At 51.6% G+C, this 16,992-nt stretch overlaps 1 protein-coding gene across 2 annotated transcripts in view; it reads left to right on the top strand.

Annotated features, from left to right (window-relative positions):
• MYO7B (myosin VIIB) overlaps positions 1–16,992 on the top strand; it is a 78,202-nt gene that overhangs the window by 12,404 nt on the left and 48,806 nt on the right. For both annotated transcript variants that reach the window (XM_055262101.2, XM_055262100.2), the window contains exons 6-14: positions 1,825–1,967; positions 4,501–4,614; positions 6,040–6,193; positions 8,637–8,713; positions 9,790–9,909; positions 10,203–10,345; positions 12,026–12,236; positions 12,680–12,815; positions 16,288–16,451. In XM_055262101.2, coding sequence (XP_055118076.1) covers positions 1,825–1,967; positions 4,501–4,614; positions 6,040–6,193; positions 8,637–8,713; positions 9,790–9,909; positions 10,203–10,345; positions 12,026–12,236; positions 12,680–12,815; positions 16,288–16,451 — 1,262 coding nt within the window. The remainder of the gene's footprint in view (positions 1–1,824; positions 1,968–4,500; positions 4,615–6,039; positions 6,194–8,636; positions 8,714–9,789; positions 9,910–10,202; positions 10,346–12,025; positions 12,237–12,679; positions 12,816–16,287; positions 16,452–16,992) is intronic.

Genomic DNA, 16,992 nt, shown 5'->3' with positions numbered 1-16,992 from the left:
ACCCAGAGATTTTCTCCTATGTTTTTCCCATATGTTTTGTAGTTTTAGGTCTTATATTTAGGTTGATGATCCAATTTATGATTTACATTTGTGATCTGATATTTTTCTACGGTGCAAGGTACACAGCATAGAAAAAAAGACGTTTGGCTGGGCGTGATGGCTTAAGCCAGTAATCCCAGAACTTTGGGAGGCCAAGGCAGTCAGATCGCTTGAGGTCAGGAGTTCAAGACCAGCCTGGTCAACATGTGGAAACCCCATCTCTACTAAAAACACAGAACTTAGTTGAGCGTGGTGGCATGCACCTATAATCCCATCTACTTGGGATGCTGCGGCAGGAGAATCGCTTGAACCCAGGAGGCAAAGTTTGCAGTGAGCCAAGATCGTACCATTGCACTCCAGCCTGGGCGACAGAGTGAGACTGTCTCAAAAAAAAAAAAAAAAAAAGACTTTTCTTTCCTTCCTTGTTTCTTTCTCATCTTTTTTCTCCTTCCTTCCTTTCTTTTTCTTCTTCTCTCTTTTTTTGTTTTGCATGTCGATACTCTACTGTTCCAGTCCTATTTGTCAAAAAGACTATTTTTTCTCTATCGACTTACCTTTGCACCCCTGTCTAAAATCAATTGACCATCCATGTATGGGGCTGTTTCTGGATTCTCTCTTATCTTCAATTCCCCTCTCTGTCTATTCTTTCACCAGTGCTACACTCTTGATTTCTGTAGGAAGCGGTGCAATCAGATAGCATGTGCCCTCCAATTTTGTTATTCTTTTTCAAACTTGGCTATTCTAGGTCATTTACCTTTCCATATATAGTACATTTTAAGATCAGCCTGTCAGTTAGTACAAAAAAAAACAAACCTGCCTGCATCAGATTCTTTCTTGAAGAGACACCCAACCAGTCACCCCCATGATGGCCACACTGGGTTCAATAAGTTAAACAGGTTTTGTAACTGTGGCACTTCTCAGAGGCTCTGCCGTGCATTGGGATTCCTCGAGAGGGAGACAGGGTGCCATGTTTCCTAAACCTACTTCCCCAAGGAACCCTTTTCCTTTGTTTCATGGGACTATGCTGGATGCTGGTATTCTGAGACTGTATTCTAACCATTAATGGGCCATAAAATCAGTCTTTTAGAACAAATCAAATATCATAGAATAGAAACACCCCAGCACATCACTCTTCATAATAACTAGAACTGAGTATTTTGTTCTAACTTTGTGTGTGCAGGTGGACATGTGTATATACTAGGATGTAATGCAAAATATCTTTCTTACTGTGGATCACATCAGAAAAGCTTGCAGAAACAGCTTTACAAAAAAGACTGACCACTTCCATGTGCCCTGGCCTGGACACGCTGTTGCCACTCCCCATGCCAGCTTGGCCTCTCCGTATCAGCCTTAGCCCTGCAACCTGAGCCATCTTTCTAAGCTGTGAATCTCCTCCCACACTCTCTCAGAAGCTTTACTGCTTCCCTTATTACTGCAGAATGATTGCCCAAGTTCTGAGCCTGGTGTTTAAGGCTCTGTGCCACCTCGCCCTACCTACGAACTAGTTCTGTCTACCTTCCACTGCTTTCCTCCTGCATCCCACACTCTGACAAGATTTCTGTGTCTGCAAGCACACTCCATGCTTTTTCTGACCTCCGAGGTTTTCCCTGCATTTTTGTCTTCCTCTTAGCAGGCCCTCGGCTTCCATCACTGTCTGGTGCAGCCGTGCCCCTTCTTCAATTCAAGGCTCGGCCACCTCCTCTGAGAAGCCCTCTTACATGATCCCACTCAAATTACATTTTCTCCTCTCTGCTCCCATCATGGGCATCGCCTGCTTACCTTCAGCCTTTGGAAATGCCAAGACAATCCGCAACGACAACTCAAGCCGCTTTGGGAAGTACATTGACATCTATTTTAACCCCAGCGGGGTGATCGAGGGCGCGCGCATCGAGCAGTTTCTCCTGGAGAAGTCCCGGGTCTGCCGGCAGGTGAGGCCTCCACCTGCCCAGGTCAGGAGTTGAGGGAATGGGGGAGGTTTCCAAGAGGGGCCCCCTTTCACCACTCTCACCTCTCCTCCCCTCTTCCCCAGGGGCCCTCCCAGAACCCACAGGCCTCGCTGGATAATGAGGGCCCTTCCCCAGTATGCCAGGACAGCAAATGATAGAAATTTTTCGATTTTGAGCAGGGCTCGGTGGCGCACGCCTCTAATCCCAGCACTTATGGGAGGCCAAGGCAGGTGGGTTACTTGAGGCCAGGAGTTTGAGATCAGCCTGGCCAACATGGCAAAACCCTGCCTCTACAAAAAATATGAAAAAAAAAATTAGCTAGGCAGTGGCACACGCCTGTAATCCCAGCTACTTGGGAGGTTGAGGCATGAGAATTGCTTGAGCCTAGGAGGCAGAGGTTGCAGTGAGCTGAGATTGCACCGCTGCACTCCAGCCTGGGAAAGACAGTGAAACTCTGTCTCAAAAAAGACTTTTCTCCATTTTGAATTTTCCATTCACATAAATTTCTTCTTTCTTTGGTGCCTATCATTCCTCATCTCTACTAGAATTAATTCTGAGACTAGGCTAGTTGGGTGGGCCATATCTTCAGGTGTGTTAGGGGACATGGCAGAAAGACACAGATGACAGTATCCCAAATACCACATTGCCAGGAAGTACAGTGGCATGTGGCCTGTGTTGTCACACCAGGCCCTGTGCTCAGGGGGCCCCATGCTTGGTTTCATGCTCTGCTATTGCCACCTTGAAATTCTTACTAGCTTTTTAGCAAGAGGGCCCATGGTTTCCTTTTGCACTGGGCGATAATGTAGCCAGTCCCAAATGGTAGGGATCCCAACACGTGGCACCCACAACAGCAGAATTAATGCACCTGTATGTGTGTGTGTGTGGGGGGGGTGCTCTCGTATGATGGCATAACACCTAATACATGCATGTGTGCAAATGAATGCACACACACAGAAGGGGTCCAGAGGGGAGAATGCCACCAACAGAGGGGCTATGGCTGTGTGAGAGGGACAGATGCCTCGGCACTGTGGCAAGCTGAGAAGGAAGGTCACATTTAGTGACCCCTGACCTGGTGCTATACTTTTCCTGTTTTATCTCATTTGACCTTCACAACCATGAGAGGTAGGTCTTTTTATCCCTATTGTACAGATAAGAAAACTGAGTCCAGTTAAGTTCGGCCCCTTGTCCAGGGTCACAGAGCCAGCACATGGCAGAGTCTCTCTGCCCTGTTTAGAAGCTCCTATTTCTTGATACAGCGGTTGCTGAGTTCATAGAACTTGTCACCCAAAATGATACCCTGAAATGAGCAGGAAATTTCTAAAGCAGATGAGAAACAAGGCCTGCCCAAGAAAAGAGAGATTTAAAAATTCTGGCGTGTCTATACTACAGAGGAAGCAGTCTGTCCATGTCAACGTGAAGGATCACCAAGAGATATGTTTAGGTGAAAAAAAAAGGAAGTAGCAGAACCATAAATATGTTTTGTGTAAAAAAAAAAAAAAAAGGAAAGAAAAGAAAAGAGAGAACTATTTATAGATATACTATAGGTAAATGTTTTTTTAAAAATGTCTAGGTTCTGGGGTGGGGAGGAGGGAATTTAAGGAAGTGGAAGGCAGGGTGGAAAGGAGCTCTCATTTTTTTGTTTTTGATCCTCCCACCTCAGCCTTTTGAGTAGCTGAGACTAGAGGTGTTCACCACCACATCCAGCTAATTTTCTTATTTTTTGTAGGGATGAGGTCTCACTATATTGCCCAGGCTGCTCTCAAACTCCTGAGCTCAAGTAATCTTCCTGCCTTAGCCTCCCAAAACTGCTGGGATTACAGCCCACCTGAGACTCCCATCTTTTAACACTACTGCATTTGCTTCAGATTGTTTGATTTTTATCAGAATGCATTAATAAATAGTGTTTTAAAAAATACAGAAGGCACCCTAGGCAACAATGCAAAACCCCATCTCTACAAAAAATACAAAACTTAGCTGGGTGTGGTGGTATGTGCCTGTGATCTTAGCTACTTGGTAGGCTGAGGTGGGAGGATGGCTTGAATCCAGGACTTCGAGGCTGCAGTGAGCCAAGATTGCACCACTGCACTCTAGCTTGGGTGACAGAGCAAGACCTTCTCTTGGAAAAAAAAAAAATACCGAAGGCCTAGGGAGCCCCGTGGCTGTCAGATCTCTCGTGGGCCACTAAGTGCCTATGAAGACTGTGGGACTGTAAGAGAGCCCTGACTCTGTGCCATCACTCCTGGCCTGGGGACTTTGGGCACAGCAGTGTCAGGGCTTCAAGGAGCAGTCAAGATGCAGGGAAATGGAGTTCTCAAGGCAGGGATGAGACAGCCGTGGAGGCCCGGGACAGGGACAGCAACCAAGCCAGGCTGGCCCTGGGTCAGTGCCAGAGCTGCTCCTGGCTGAGAGACTTGGAGCAGAGGCCAGGGCTGGGCTGGGCAGAGGCAGTCTGAGGCCCTGAGGCCTCAGGGGAATGGCTCAAGAATCTGTCTGGAATGTCCTCCCTCCCTGCCAGGCCCCCGAGGAGCGGAACTACCATATCTTCTACTGCATGCTCATGGGGATGAGTGCTGAGGACAAGCAGCTGCTGAGCCTGGGCACGCCCTCCGAGTACCACTACCTGACCATGGTGAGCTGCCCACCTGCCACCTCCCAGTAGCCAATGGAAGGGAGGAAAAAGAGCTGGTGCCGCTCCACCCTCCATGACAGCTGCGGAGAAGCCCAGTGCTGGCGGGGCCCCTGAGGCGGGGCTGGTTCCCTTTCCCTCTCCTCGCCAGCCCCACTGTGCTGGGAATCACCTTGCCCACGTGCCTCCCGCTTCCCTGTCACATGTACCCCATGCCCCAGGCTGGACCTGGGGCCTCCCCATAGACCTCATCTTCCTTTGGTCCCCCCTGGATGACAGGCTCCCGGTGCCCAATGGGCCACAGGGAGTTGCCCACACGCCTTCTGCTCCTGATTTCACTCCAATTGTCTGTCCTTGTGGGCCCCCTAAAATGTAAGCCCCGGGCCCCAGGAAAGCAAAGCCCTTCCTGTGCTCCCAGCTGCACCCGCCACCTAGGACAGAGCGGCACCACAGCCATCGCTCATTAGCTGAGGCACCCTGGCCCTCAGGGGAACTGCACCTCCTGGTTTATTGACCACGGAGTGGACCCAGAGCGTTCTGCCTCCGGTGTCTCTCCCATGCAACCCTCTCTCCTGGGTCCACTGCTCCAAGGCCTTCACCAGCCCCTGCCTAGACTTCATGGATCCCCCGTCACCAGTCTTGACCTCTAATCTGTCATCCACCCTGCAGCCAAAGCGCTCTTCCTGTAGAAGGTTTGCACTGTAGCGTCATGCTTTGGATGGCACTGCTGCAGTGACCCCTGCGGCCTGTAGGGTAGAAGTCCAAACTCCTCGGCGTGGTTTCCAAGTCTCTCCAAGATCTGCCCCTCTGCCAATCTCTCCCTTCTCAACACCCACCCCAGCCTCCCCGCAGCCCCGTCCCTGCCTCCCCACCTCATGGCCTTGCTCCCATCATCCTCTGCCTAAACTGCCCTCTGTCCTCAGAGGCGGTGGGGCCAGCTCTGCACCTCCTCTAAGAAGCCTTTCTCCACCTCTCGATAGGGCTGGCCCCGGCCCCTGTGGTCTGGGCACCTGTAACAGGCAAATGGCCATGGCACGGTCACTGGCTCCCTGCCTGCCCCCCGGATGCGCAGCACAGGGCCTGGCCCATGGCGAGCCTTGGAAAGCGTTTCTTAAAGGAACAAACCCGCAGTGTCCCCCAGAGAGACAAGGCAGGCTCGAGTAGGGATGAATGACAAATAGAGGATCAGAGAAGAAGTGTGACTTGGCCAAGGTCACACAGTGGCCAAATGCTGGTGCTGGCTGCAAGGCCTGATCATGCTGTGGCTACTGTGTCATGATTCTGCCTCTGAAAACAGTTGTATGTAGTTTCTGAGCGTGAACCCTACATGGTCCACCCAGTGCCTGTGAAGTGCAGTGTCTAAGCCTTGCTGGAGGGAGCTGGTGGGGCAGGGGATGGCCCCATTCACTGAGGCGCCTTGTCCAACAGGGGAACTGCACTTCCTGTGAGGGGCTCAACGACGCCAAAGACTACGCCCACATCCGCTCGGCCATGAAGATCCTCCAGTTCTCTGACTCCGAGAGCTGGGACCTCACCAAGCTGCTGGCTGCCATTCTCCACCTGGGAAACGTGGGGTTCATGGGTAATGCGGGTTCTGCCCCAACCGCACCCTTGAGGAGGGAGAGGGAAGGGGACAGGAGCAGGAAGGCATCTCTAGGGGTTCTCACAGGAAGGATCCTGTGGTCCAATCCAGGCCTGGAAAAATATATCTAAAAAATTCAGCTGCGATTTTGGAGGCCTTGTGAGGCGAAGGGGAAAATGTCAAAGCTTAAAGTCTCCACAGGTGGAGACTACGGCCAATCATCCCCCACTTTTAGCTGGGACCCCAAAGGGCTTCCCCCTTAAGGTTCAGGTAAGCCAGAGTAAACAAATCCATGTGTGAACTTGCAAATCAGGTTGTGAGCATGGGGCGGTCTGGGGATTAAGGTGTCCTGACCTGTGAACACCCCCAAGCACCTAACGGAAGTTACTGACAGTCCTCGCTGGAAGAAAGCACCAGCAAGTTAGATTACAAATGATTCCTGCAGGTAGTTTTTCAAACACAACATCCAGCATGAATCCAGGAAGAAATAGGAACAAGGAAATGAGATACCATGAACAAGAACCAGCAGAAATAATAAACAGTAGAAATCGATCCACAAAGATTTCAAAGTTGCAATTATTAGACACAGACTAGAGAAGTTCTGCTTACTTTGCTCAAGAAAAGAAGCAGCCAAGCTTGAAAATTTAGACAGCGAATGGGAAACTTTAAAGACATTACAGATTTATAAATGAACCACATAGAAATTCCATTCTAAAATTAAAAAAAAAATACAACAACCTAAAGGAAGAACCCAATGGATGGTTTAAGGGATTCTATGCCTGTCTAGGAGAGGGAATGTGTGAGCTGGAGGGAAAATCAGGAGAAACTGAGTACAGCATGGAGAGAGGAACGTCAGGAAATGTCAGAGAGAAGGTGGAGACTGGGAGGACACTGTGGTCAGAGGGAGCACACCTTTCATCGGAGTCCTAAAGGAAAGGAGAGAGAAAGAGGCAGAGGCAATATTTGAAGAGATTAGGGCTGGTTCTAGAACTAAGGAGAGACCATTCACAAAGTAATGGGAAGGGACAGACTTTTCATAAACTGTTCTAGAGCAATGGGGTGTCCGTATAGAAAACAAGAGCTTGGGCCACCATCTCACGTGGCGTGAGAACATTGCTTCCAGGCGAGCTGCAGCTGGGCTGATCTGTCGTCTACCAGCCAGACTGCACACTTTGGCCAGGGAAAGGTGGGTGCTAACCAGAGGTGGGCACCGGGGCCTGGGACAGCATCAGAAACATGATGCTGAGGAAGTGAAGCAGGCACAAGAGAACGCAGACAGATCCACTAACATAACATTTGTTTGTTGTTTGTTTGTTTTTGAGACAGGGTCTTGCTTTGTTGTCCAGGCTGGAGTGCAGTGGTGGGATCTCGACTCACTGCAAACTCCACCTCCTGGGTTCAAGCGATTCTCCCACCTCAGCCTCCTGAGTAGCTGGGATTACAGGGCTTTTTTGTATTTTTAGTAAAGATGGGGTTTCACCATATTGGTCAGGCTGGTCTCGAACTCCCAACCTCAGGTGATCCTTCTGCCTCGGCCTCCCAAAGTGCTGGGATTACAGGCACAAGCCACTGCGCCTGGCCCACTAACATAACATTTAAAAGCAGGCACATTAAATGCTGTTTAGGGACTCTATGTAGGGAATAAAAAGCTAGGAAGTTACAAGTTGGGAGGGTGCTTACCTCTGGAGGAGAGGGACACAGTCTCAGCCTGCAAGGACCTTGGAGGGCTGTGGGTGCTGGCAGAGCCTAGATTTGGCTTTAGCGGTGGTTACATGGTGCTGACTTTATTCTTTACAACACAGCTTTGTGTTTTATGCACTTCTTTATCTGTATATTTTATCTCACAATTTTTTTCAGTTTAAAAAAGAAAAAAGGCAAAAACAAAGACACCCAAAGGTCCCATCCCCCACCAGCCTGGCACGTCCTAAGCTGGACGTTGGTTGAAGAGGAGAAACTGGAAGCTGGGAAGCCAGTCAGGAGACGGTTGCATTAGAGCCAGGCCTGGCTTACAGCTGGAGCTCCATTAGTGCTTTGCTTCCTGTGACTGAATAAATAATGAAATGTCCAGGTTTCTACACTCAGCAGCATGGATTGAGGGTCCTGATGGCTCATCTCTCCAGCACCAGTGTCTGCTGTGTTTCCCAAGTCAGACTTCTCCCTCCAAATAAGCCCACCTTTCTTTAAACTTCCCTTCGACCCAGGGCCCTGGTCTCCCCAAGAGGAAGTGGTGTGCCACGTTCACCAACAGCTAAGGTGTGAATGACCCACGGTCATGGGGCCGTTGGCTCCCTCAAAGAGAGGACCCTGGGAGAGGCCGTGGCTTACGCCGGGGCAGCTGTCCTCCTGAGTGGATCTGTGGCTGCCTTGGGCCTGGGCCTGTCGGGACATGGCTCCCATCGCTCCAGGCTGCTTTCCCACTCAGGATTCCTGCTTCTCTCTCTAGCTTCGGTCTTCGAGAACCTGGACGCCTCAGACGTGATGGAGACACCTACCTTTCCCACTGTGATGACGTTACTGGAGGTAGGGCTGCTGTGTCCACAGCTTCCATTTTGGTGGGGGGGCCTCAGAGGCCTGGGCCGACAGACCCCTGACACCTGATTCTCATAACCCTACCCAGGCCCCCGCCCCTCTCCCAGGGCCTAGGCTCAAACCCCTCCCCTCTGTATACTGCAAGTGCCTGAGGGTGGGCGCAGAGTGGAGCAGTGCCAAACAGAGCAGCGGAATGGCCAGTTTGGCTTTAATGAATGTTCCCTCCCTTTCCCCACATTCCCTCCTGCTTGTCAGTGGCCGTGTATCAGCATCCTCGCCCTCCACCTTGTCCGGTCCCTAGGCTCCCCACTTGGGCCCCAACCCACCCATCAGACCAGCCCTGCCCTGTGCCCTCACCCCTCAGGGCTTCTCTGGGGCTTGTGCTATTCTGGGAGAGTGGAATGTGCCGGTGAGTCCGGGGCCCAACCCATTAGCCTTCCCAGTTGTTCCCCAGGCCAAATGCGAGCCCTTCCTCAGCTTAAAGGAAGGGCAGCAGGCCCTGAGTGAAGGGCTACCTCTGCAATGGGGACAGGGCAGCGCCCCACGTCACCCCCATTGACAGCTCTGGTGGAAAATTAATAGAAACAGGAACAAGAAATAAATACATAAAGCAAGCAATCACATTAGGTATATTTTGCTATTAAACATTCTTCTTTTGGTTCGAGGGTACTCAGAAACTCTGGGTTTTGTCAGCTCCAGTGGAAGGCTGGCCCAGCACACTCCCTTGCTCCTTTAGACACTCAGCCTTCAGGCGGGACTGATTTCAGCCAGGACATGCCTGAGGTCTGGCCTCAGAGCCCTCCCTTACCCTGGTTTTCCAAGGCCAGCCTGGGGGAGCCAGCCCCTTTCTCAGCCCCCAGGAGACCCACAAAGGGCTTGACCCACTGAGCTGGAGAATCCTTCCCTAACAGCTCCCAAGGCCCTGGCCCTGGCCTCAGGCAGCGCCCACCCTCAGGTGGGCATAGGTGCTTGGTCACGAGAGGGAAAAAGACTTGGCAGAAGCAGGTCAGCGTGCTGGGCCAGGCCCTGCTCCACAGGTGTGACGCAGCCCCCACCTGCCCCCCCAGGTGCAGCACCAGGAGCTCCGGGACTGTCTGATCAAGCATACCATCCTCATCCGAGGGGAATTTGTCACCAGGCCCCTGAACGTCGCCCAGGCTGCTGACCGGAGGGACGCCTTTGTCAAGGTACAGAGCTGAGAGAGCAGGGCTTACATGGCCATCTGTTGACCACGGCTCTGCTCCTCACTGTGCCGGTGGAGGGCAGGATGGAGCAGGGGGCCCTGGGCAGATCCCCACTCTGCCCGTCACCTGCCTGGTGACCATGGACTCCTCAGCCTCTTGGGCCCCGGTTTCTTCCCTTTGAAGGAGGGATAACATCCGCAGTAGGTCCAAGACATTTGGCCTCTCCAGGTGAACTTGGAGGTAACCTCCTCCTGAGCCTCCAAGCCCGGGATTCTCCCACCCCCGTGTCTCTCCAGGGCATCTATGGGCACCTCTTCCTGTGGATTGTCAAGAAGATCAATGCTGCCATCTTCACACCACCAGCCCAGGACCCCAAAAATGTGCGGAGGGCCATCGGCCTCCTGGACATATTTGGCTTTGAAAATTTCAAGAACAATAGGTACGAAGATCTCAGATCCCAGCCCCACTGCTTCCAGAAAACGGAAGATAAGCAGCTCCTCTTGAAGGGGGCAAGTTGGAGGGGAGCCATCACACTGCACCCAGGCCTGGCGAGTCCCAACAGGTCCGCGTGCTCTGCACGGGGTGGCTGCTGTCCCCTGCCATCTAGAGAAGGTCGTACAACTAAAAGCTGTCCCTGAGAGCCGGGCTGAGGCCCTGGCATTTGTCACCCCTCTTGGGCCACCTGCTGTCCTCATGAGCCAGAGTGGATTATCACACGAGGTCAGGGTTGAAACAGAAATCAATAACATGGATTCATCTGCATCTGGCTGGTTTACCATTTTAGGTAGTGGGGGAAGCTAGAAGCATTTGTGGACCATCCCTGACTTTTTTGTTTGTGGGGTAAGGCACAGCAGGACTCCTCTGACCTGGAGTCCCAGTGTTCTGGCACCCCAGACTAGAAGCTGGAGAGCTGTAATCAAGAGGCAGGTCAGAAAATAGCTGCAAGCTATGACTGTGATGAAGGCTGGAGGTCAGATAGACAAAGGTGGTGAGGGGACCAGGCAACAGAGCCAGGCCAGGCCAGGCCAGGCCAGGTGATGCTCAGGGGCACTATCACCAGCAAGAGGAGTCCCATCAAGACGGACAAGCAGGCTGACAACACTAGCTTTGCAATTTAGCTTACCTGAGCCAGCTTATTGAAAAGGCTTGATGGGACAGAGACCGGGCCGCTGGCTCCAGGAAGCAGGGGCCTCTGGGCCCTGTCTGAGGAGCCAGGGGGCTAGCCTGACCTTGCCTGCCCCTGCCCAAGGCCTGTCTGATCTGAGAGTGATTTAGAAGGGCCCCCCTTGGACAGCCAGGATTGTCAAGACACAAGCCATTCCACATGCAAGCACGCTGGGATCTCAGCCCTCCCAGGGCCAGCCAGGGGTGCAGGGCAGGGGCCGGCTCACTGCAGTCAGGTGGGAGAGGCAGGGCTGGCAGAACTTAGCCCAGTGCACTCTCTAAGGCATAGAGAGCTCAAGTGTGATTTGGATCATTGGCGTCTGGCCCTGGGAGGGACAGGTATTGGAGACAGCATGGGCCAGACTTTGGCAACTGATGGGAACTGGAGAAGAAGGACAGAGACAGAAACTCCTCGGTTTCTGACTTGAGCCGGGGGTGGTAGGTGGAGGGGCCATTTCCCAAGGCGGGGAATGCAGGAGGGAGTGCAGGTTGGAGTTCTGGGAATGGGGGCAGTAGGGCATGTGCCTGGTTGATGCAGGGGGGGCCCGGCAGTCAATGCTGGGTCTCTGGAAGCTCGTCTCAATACCAAGGCTCATGGGTGGGGCTGCTAGTATGCACTCAGACCACAAGAATTGTTTCAGTGTCAGGTAGGCAGGCCTGGCAGAGGACCTGGCAGGGGGCTGTGAGAAGCCGAAGGCGAGGACTTGATGATATGCTAAGCCTCCTCATTTCTCTGTTTTTTTGCCGTGGGGTGAAGAAGGTGACGGTGATGGAGGCAGACAGAAGAGAGAGAGTGTGCAGGAATGAGTGTGCATCTGTGTGTACATGAGATGTGCATCTGTGGGCATATCTGTATGCAGCTGTGTGCAGATGGCTGGTGATCCTATGGCTCTAGCCTGCTGCAGCAGGGACTCAGCCCCCACTCCACCCCTGGGCAGTGACCTTGCCTCCACAGCTTCGAGCAACTCTGCATCAACTTCGCCAATGAGCACCTGCAGCAGTTCTTTGTGCAGCACGTGTTCACCATGGAGCAAGAGGAGTACCGCTCGGAGAACATCTCCTGGGACTATATCCACTACACCGACAATCGGCCCACCCTGGACCTGCTGGCCCTCAAGCCCATGAGCATCATCTCCCTCCTGGATGAAGAAAGCCGCTTCCCGCAGGTGTGTGTTCTGGCCTGCCGACCTTCTGGTGGAGGCCCTGCTATGGGTCTCCTCTTGGAGGCTGGGAAACTCCATTTGGGTGGGCCACTTGTTCTGAGAGTCACTAAAACCTCTGCCAGGAATAAGCAGAAGACCCTCAGCCTAACCAGACAGACCCTCCTCTCCAAGGCACACTTCTGACTGCTGGGGTCCTCAGACAATAGTTCAGAGGGTGGAGCAGAAGAGCTGGTGGTGGAGGGCGGCAGACCCGGCCTCTGCTCCCAGCTCAGCCCTCACTCCCTGCAACAAGTCACTGACCCCTGGGCATTAGTTTCCTGTCTGTACAGAGGCCCTCAATCATTCTGAGCCCAGATCTCTTTGCCTCCATGAGGAAGTCCCTGAGCCTCACCTCCCCATGGCTGGACATTGGGACCTCAGCCCACAGGGTGTCTGGGTTCTTCCAGGGGACAGATCTCACCATGCTGCAAAAACTGAACAGTGTCCACGCCAGCAACAAGGCCTTCCTACAGCCCAAGAACATCCACAGTGCCAGATTTGGCATTGCCCATTTTGCCGGCGAGGTGTACTACCAAGCAGAAGGTGGGTGCAGCTGTCCTCTCATGCCCCTTCCAAATCTGGACCGGGTTCCAGGGAGACCATGGAAAACAGGCTCAGAGGATGAGGCTGTTTTGCAGCCCTAGCAGTGGGGCAGAGGGATGAGTCGTATGGCTTCTACTGGAGAAAGAAAACGGAGTGGACCAGGCATGTTTTGTTTTGTTTTTGGTAATAACTCTGTTGAGATATAATTCACATACCATGTTATTTACCTATTTTAAGTGTACAACTTGACTGTAGTATATGCAGAGTATATTAATGATTGTCACAATTTTAGAACTTTTTCGTCACCTCTGAAAGAAACCCCTCATGAGCAATCACTCCCATTTACCCCCAGCCCTGGGCAACAACCAATTTCTGTGCCTATGGATTTGCCTATTCTGACTTTTTGCATAAATGGAACCATATAATACGTGGTCTTTTGTGGCTGGTTTCTTTCACTTAGCATCATGTTTTCAAGGTTCATCTATGTTGTAGCACGTGTCAGTGCTCCATGTCTTTTTATTGCAGAAAAACATTCCATTATCTGGAATGTTTATCTCGTCATCAGTTGGCGGACATTTGGGTTTTTTCCACTTTTTGCCTATTATGGATAACACAGCTAGGAACATCCACGTACAAGTGTTTGTCTGGGCATAGGTTTTCATTTCCCCTGGGTATCTACCTAGCAGCAGAATTGCTGTGTCATATGATAACTCTATGTAAAACTGTTTGAGGAACCACCAAACTGTTTTCCAAAGTGGCTGTATGATTTTACATTCCCACTAGCAATGTATGAGGGTTCCAGTTGCTCCTCATCCTTGCCTACACATGTGATTGTCTGTCTTTTTTGTTATACCCTAGTGGGTTTGAAGTCTCAATGTGATTTGCATCTGCATCCCCCGATGGCTAATGATGTTGATCGCCTTTTCATATGCTTCTTGGCTATTTGCACGTCTTCTTTGGAGGGATGTCTATTTAAATGCTCTGCCCGTGTTTTCATTGGGTTGTCTTTTTATTGTTGGGTTGTAAGACTTCTTTATATATTCTGGATACAAGTACCTAATATGTGATTTGTAAATTATTTTCTCATTCTGTGGATTGTCTTTTCATCTGCTTGACTGTGTCCTTTGAGGCCCAAAAATCTTTCATTTTGAAGAAGTCCAACTTATCTATTTTCCTTTCTTTGCTTGTGTCATATCTAAGAGTCCAGGGTCAAATGCAAGGTCATGAAGATTTATCCCTATGTTTTCTTCTAAGATTTTTTTTAGTGTTAGTTTTTACATTAGGTCTTTGACCCATTTTGAGTTAATTTTGGGATATGTTGAGAGAGGATCGGTAATGGTTTTGATTGAAGAAGTGAAGGCCTGGGGTGGTCACCCTATGAGTGTGCTAAGAAAAACGAGGAAGGTGGCCATGGGCTGCTGTGCTCAGGAAAGTGGGGCGGCCAGAGGGTCACTCTCTGCACCTCATGTGGAGGAATGAGGAGGTGTTCTGGTCTATTGAACTGGGGACAGGAATCCAGGGATGATTCTTTTCAGTAGAGGGTGATCATTTAGTCAGAACAGGCTAGGCTTTGGGAGGCCAGGGGAGAAAGGGAAAGGTGCCGTGGCTCCTTCATAGTTCCTGCCACATCCTGGCTTTGGGCTCTTGGAAAAGGGAGAGGCTGGAGCCAGTCGGACCTGCAGGGTCCTGGGACGCAAAGAAGATATCGAGCCCATCCTCCATGGGGCAATTCAAGGCTGAGTTTTATTTTTTGAAATGATAGGAAACTTACATAATGCTAAGATTAAGGTCGATTCTTTCTAGACTTTCTGGTTGCAGAAATATTAATTAAAGCTAAGCCTTCTTTTTATTTTGGATACCATGCTGTGCTGATGACCTCGGCTTCACTTCCTCTGCCTGTTGGGAGACTGAACCCAGGAGTGTCTCGACCCTCCCCACCCTGAAAACATCCGGGGAGCTCCCTGCCACTGGTGGGGAGCTCTGCCTGAGCCTCAGGGGTGCAAGGTGTCACCGAGTGTCTACCCCCCGCCCAGCACCCAGTGCAGCTCCCCTGGTGCTGCTCGCCTCACAGACACCTGCAGGAAGAAGTGGGAAACAGGCTCCCTTCCTTCTCCCACCCTTGACTCTTCCTCCCCAGATCCATAGCAGGTTGTGCAGGTGTGCACAGAGCATACCACTAAAAGCTGGAGTGACTTAATGGGAGGAAAGTGAAAGAGGAAAGTCAGGGTTGTGCCCTTGGGAGTTGGTCCTTAGAGACCAAGCAGTGCAGCCCCTGGCCTCTTGGAGCCTGGCTTTGAGGAGCAGCTTGTCTTCAGTGCCTTCTCAGTGTGGTTCTGTCCCTACTGCAGGGCTAGGCCATTCTTACTCATGGCTGGAGGGGAGACGTGGGATCTTCTCACCCCCTGGAGCCATGCCTGTATTAGTCACTAGGGCAGCAGTAACAAACACCACAGACTGAGTGGCTTAAACAACAGAAATTATTGTCTCAGAGTTCTAGAGGCTGGAAGTCCAAGATCAAGGTGCTGGCAGGTTTGATCCCTTCTGAGGCCTCTCTCCTTTGTATGCAGATGGCCATCTTCTCTGTGTCCTCATATGGCCTTCCTCCCCTCTGTGTGTGTCTGTGTCCTCATCTCCCCTTCTTTCTTTCTTTCTTTCTTTTTTTTTTTTTGAGACAGAGTCTCACTGTGTCACCCAAGCTGGACTGCAATAATGTGATCTCAGCTCACTGCAACCTCTGCCTCCGGGGTTCAAGCGATTCTCCTGCCTCAGGCTCCTGAGTAGCTGGGATTGCAGGCACATGCCACCATGCCTGGCTAACTTTTGTATTTTTAGTAGAGACAGGGTGTCACCATCTTGGTCAGGCTGGTCTCAAACTCCTGACCTTGTGATCCACCTGCCTCAGCCTCCCAAAGTGCTGGGATTACAGGCGTGAGCCACCATGCCCAGCCTCATCTCCCCTTCTTATAATGACACAAGTCACACTGGATTAGGGCCCATCCTAATGACCTCATTTTACTTTAATCCCCTCTTTAAAGGCCCTATGTCCACACACAGTCATGTTCTGATGTATAGGGTGTTAGGACACCAACATATGAATTTTAGGGCACACAATTTAGCCCATGACACTGCCCCTCTCCTATTTCTGGAGGCTTCATCTGTTTTTAGTCTGAAGGAGCTTTAGGCCTAGTAGGATCTGCCCAGAGGCAGGAGGATGTGGCAGCTTATATAAGGGGGTTTGGAGTGGGAATGGGAATTTGGGGGGTCCAGAGTTTAGATAGGAGAAGTGACTTTGCGCTGGGTAGATGGTGGGGGCCATGCCTGGGTAGAGGGGTGGAGAGCATGGCCTTAGTGGGGCCGTTGTAGGAGGGGGCTCCTCCACGCATCCTGTATTCCCCCACACTGCCCTCTTCTTCCCCACGGGTGGGCAGTGATGGCTAAGCTGGGATGCTGGGTGGGCCCTGTGTCCCCACAGGCTTCCTGGAGAAGAACCGAGACATGCTGAGCACAGATATCCTCACCCTGGTTTACTCCTCCAAAAACAAGTTTCTGAGGGAGATATTCAACTTGGAGTTAGCAGAGACCAGGCTGGGCCATGGGACCATCCGCCAGGCAAAGGCAGGAAACCATCTCTTCAAGGTGGGCTCCCAGGCACCCTCCTGGGTCTCTCACCCCTGATGGCTACAGGGCCAGACAGACATGCACGGGAAAGACTGTTTTACTCACCTCTGGGTCCCCAGCATGCAGTAGGCACTTGGGAAAGCTGCAATGGATGGATGGATGGATGGATGGGTAAATGGATGGGTGAATGGGTGGGTGGGTGGATAGATGGGTGAGTGGGTGGATGGGTGGTGGGTGGGTGGATGGATGGGTGGGTGAGCGGATGGGTGGATGGGTGTGTGAGTGGACGGGTAAATGGGTGTGTGGATGATTGGTTAGATGGATGGATGGATGAGTGGATGGATGGGTGGGTGGATGGGTAAATGGATGGGTGAATGGGTGGTTGGGTGGATAGATGGGTGAGTGGGTAGACGGGTAGTGGATGGGTGGATGGATGGGTGAGTGGATGGGTGGTGGGTGGGTGGATGGATGGGTGGGTGAGTGGATGGGTGGATGGGTGTGTGAGTGGATGGGTGAATGGGTGTGTGGATGGTTTGGTGGATGGGTGAGTGGGTGAATG

This window comes from Symphalangus syndactylus, chromosome 22, assembly GCF_028878055.3.
Source record: "Symphalangus syndactylus isolate Jambi chromosome 22, NHGRI_mSymSyn1-v2.1_pri, whole genome shotgun sequence".
NCBI lineage: Eukaryota > Metazoa > Chordata > Mammalia > Primates > Hylobatidae > Symphalangus > Symphalangus syndactylus.
Note: the sequence above shows the minus strand (reverse complement) of the source record. Positions and strands in the feature narration are given on the sequence as shown.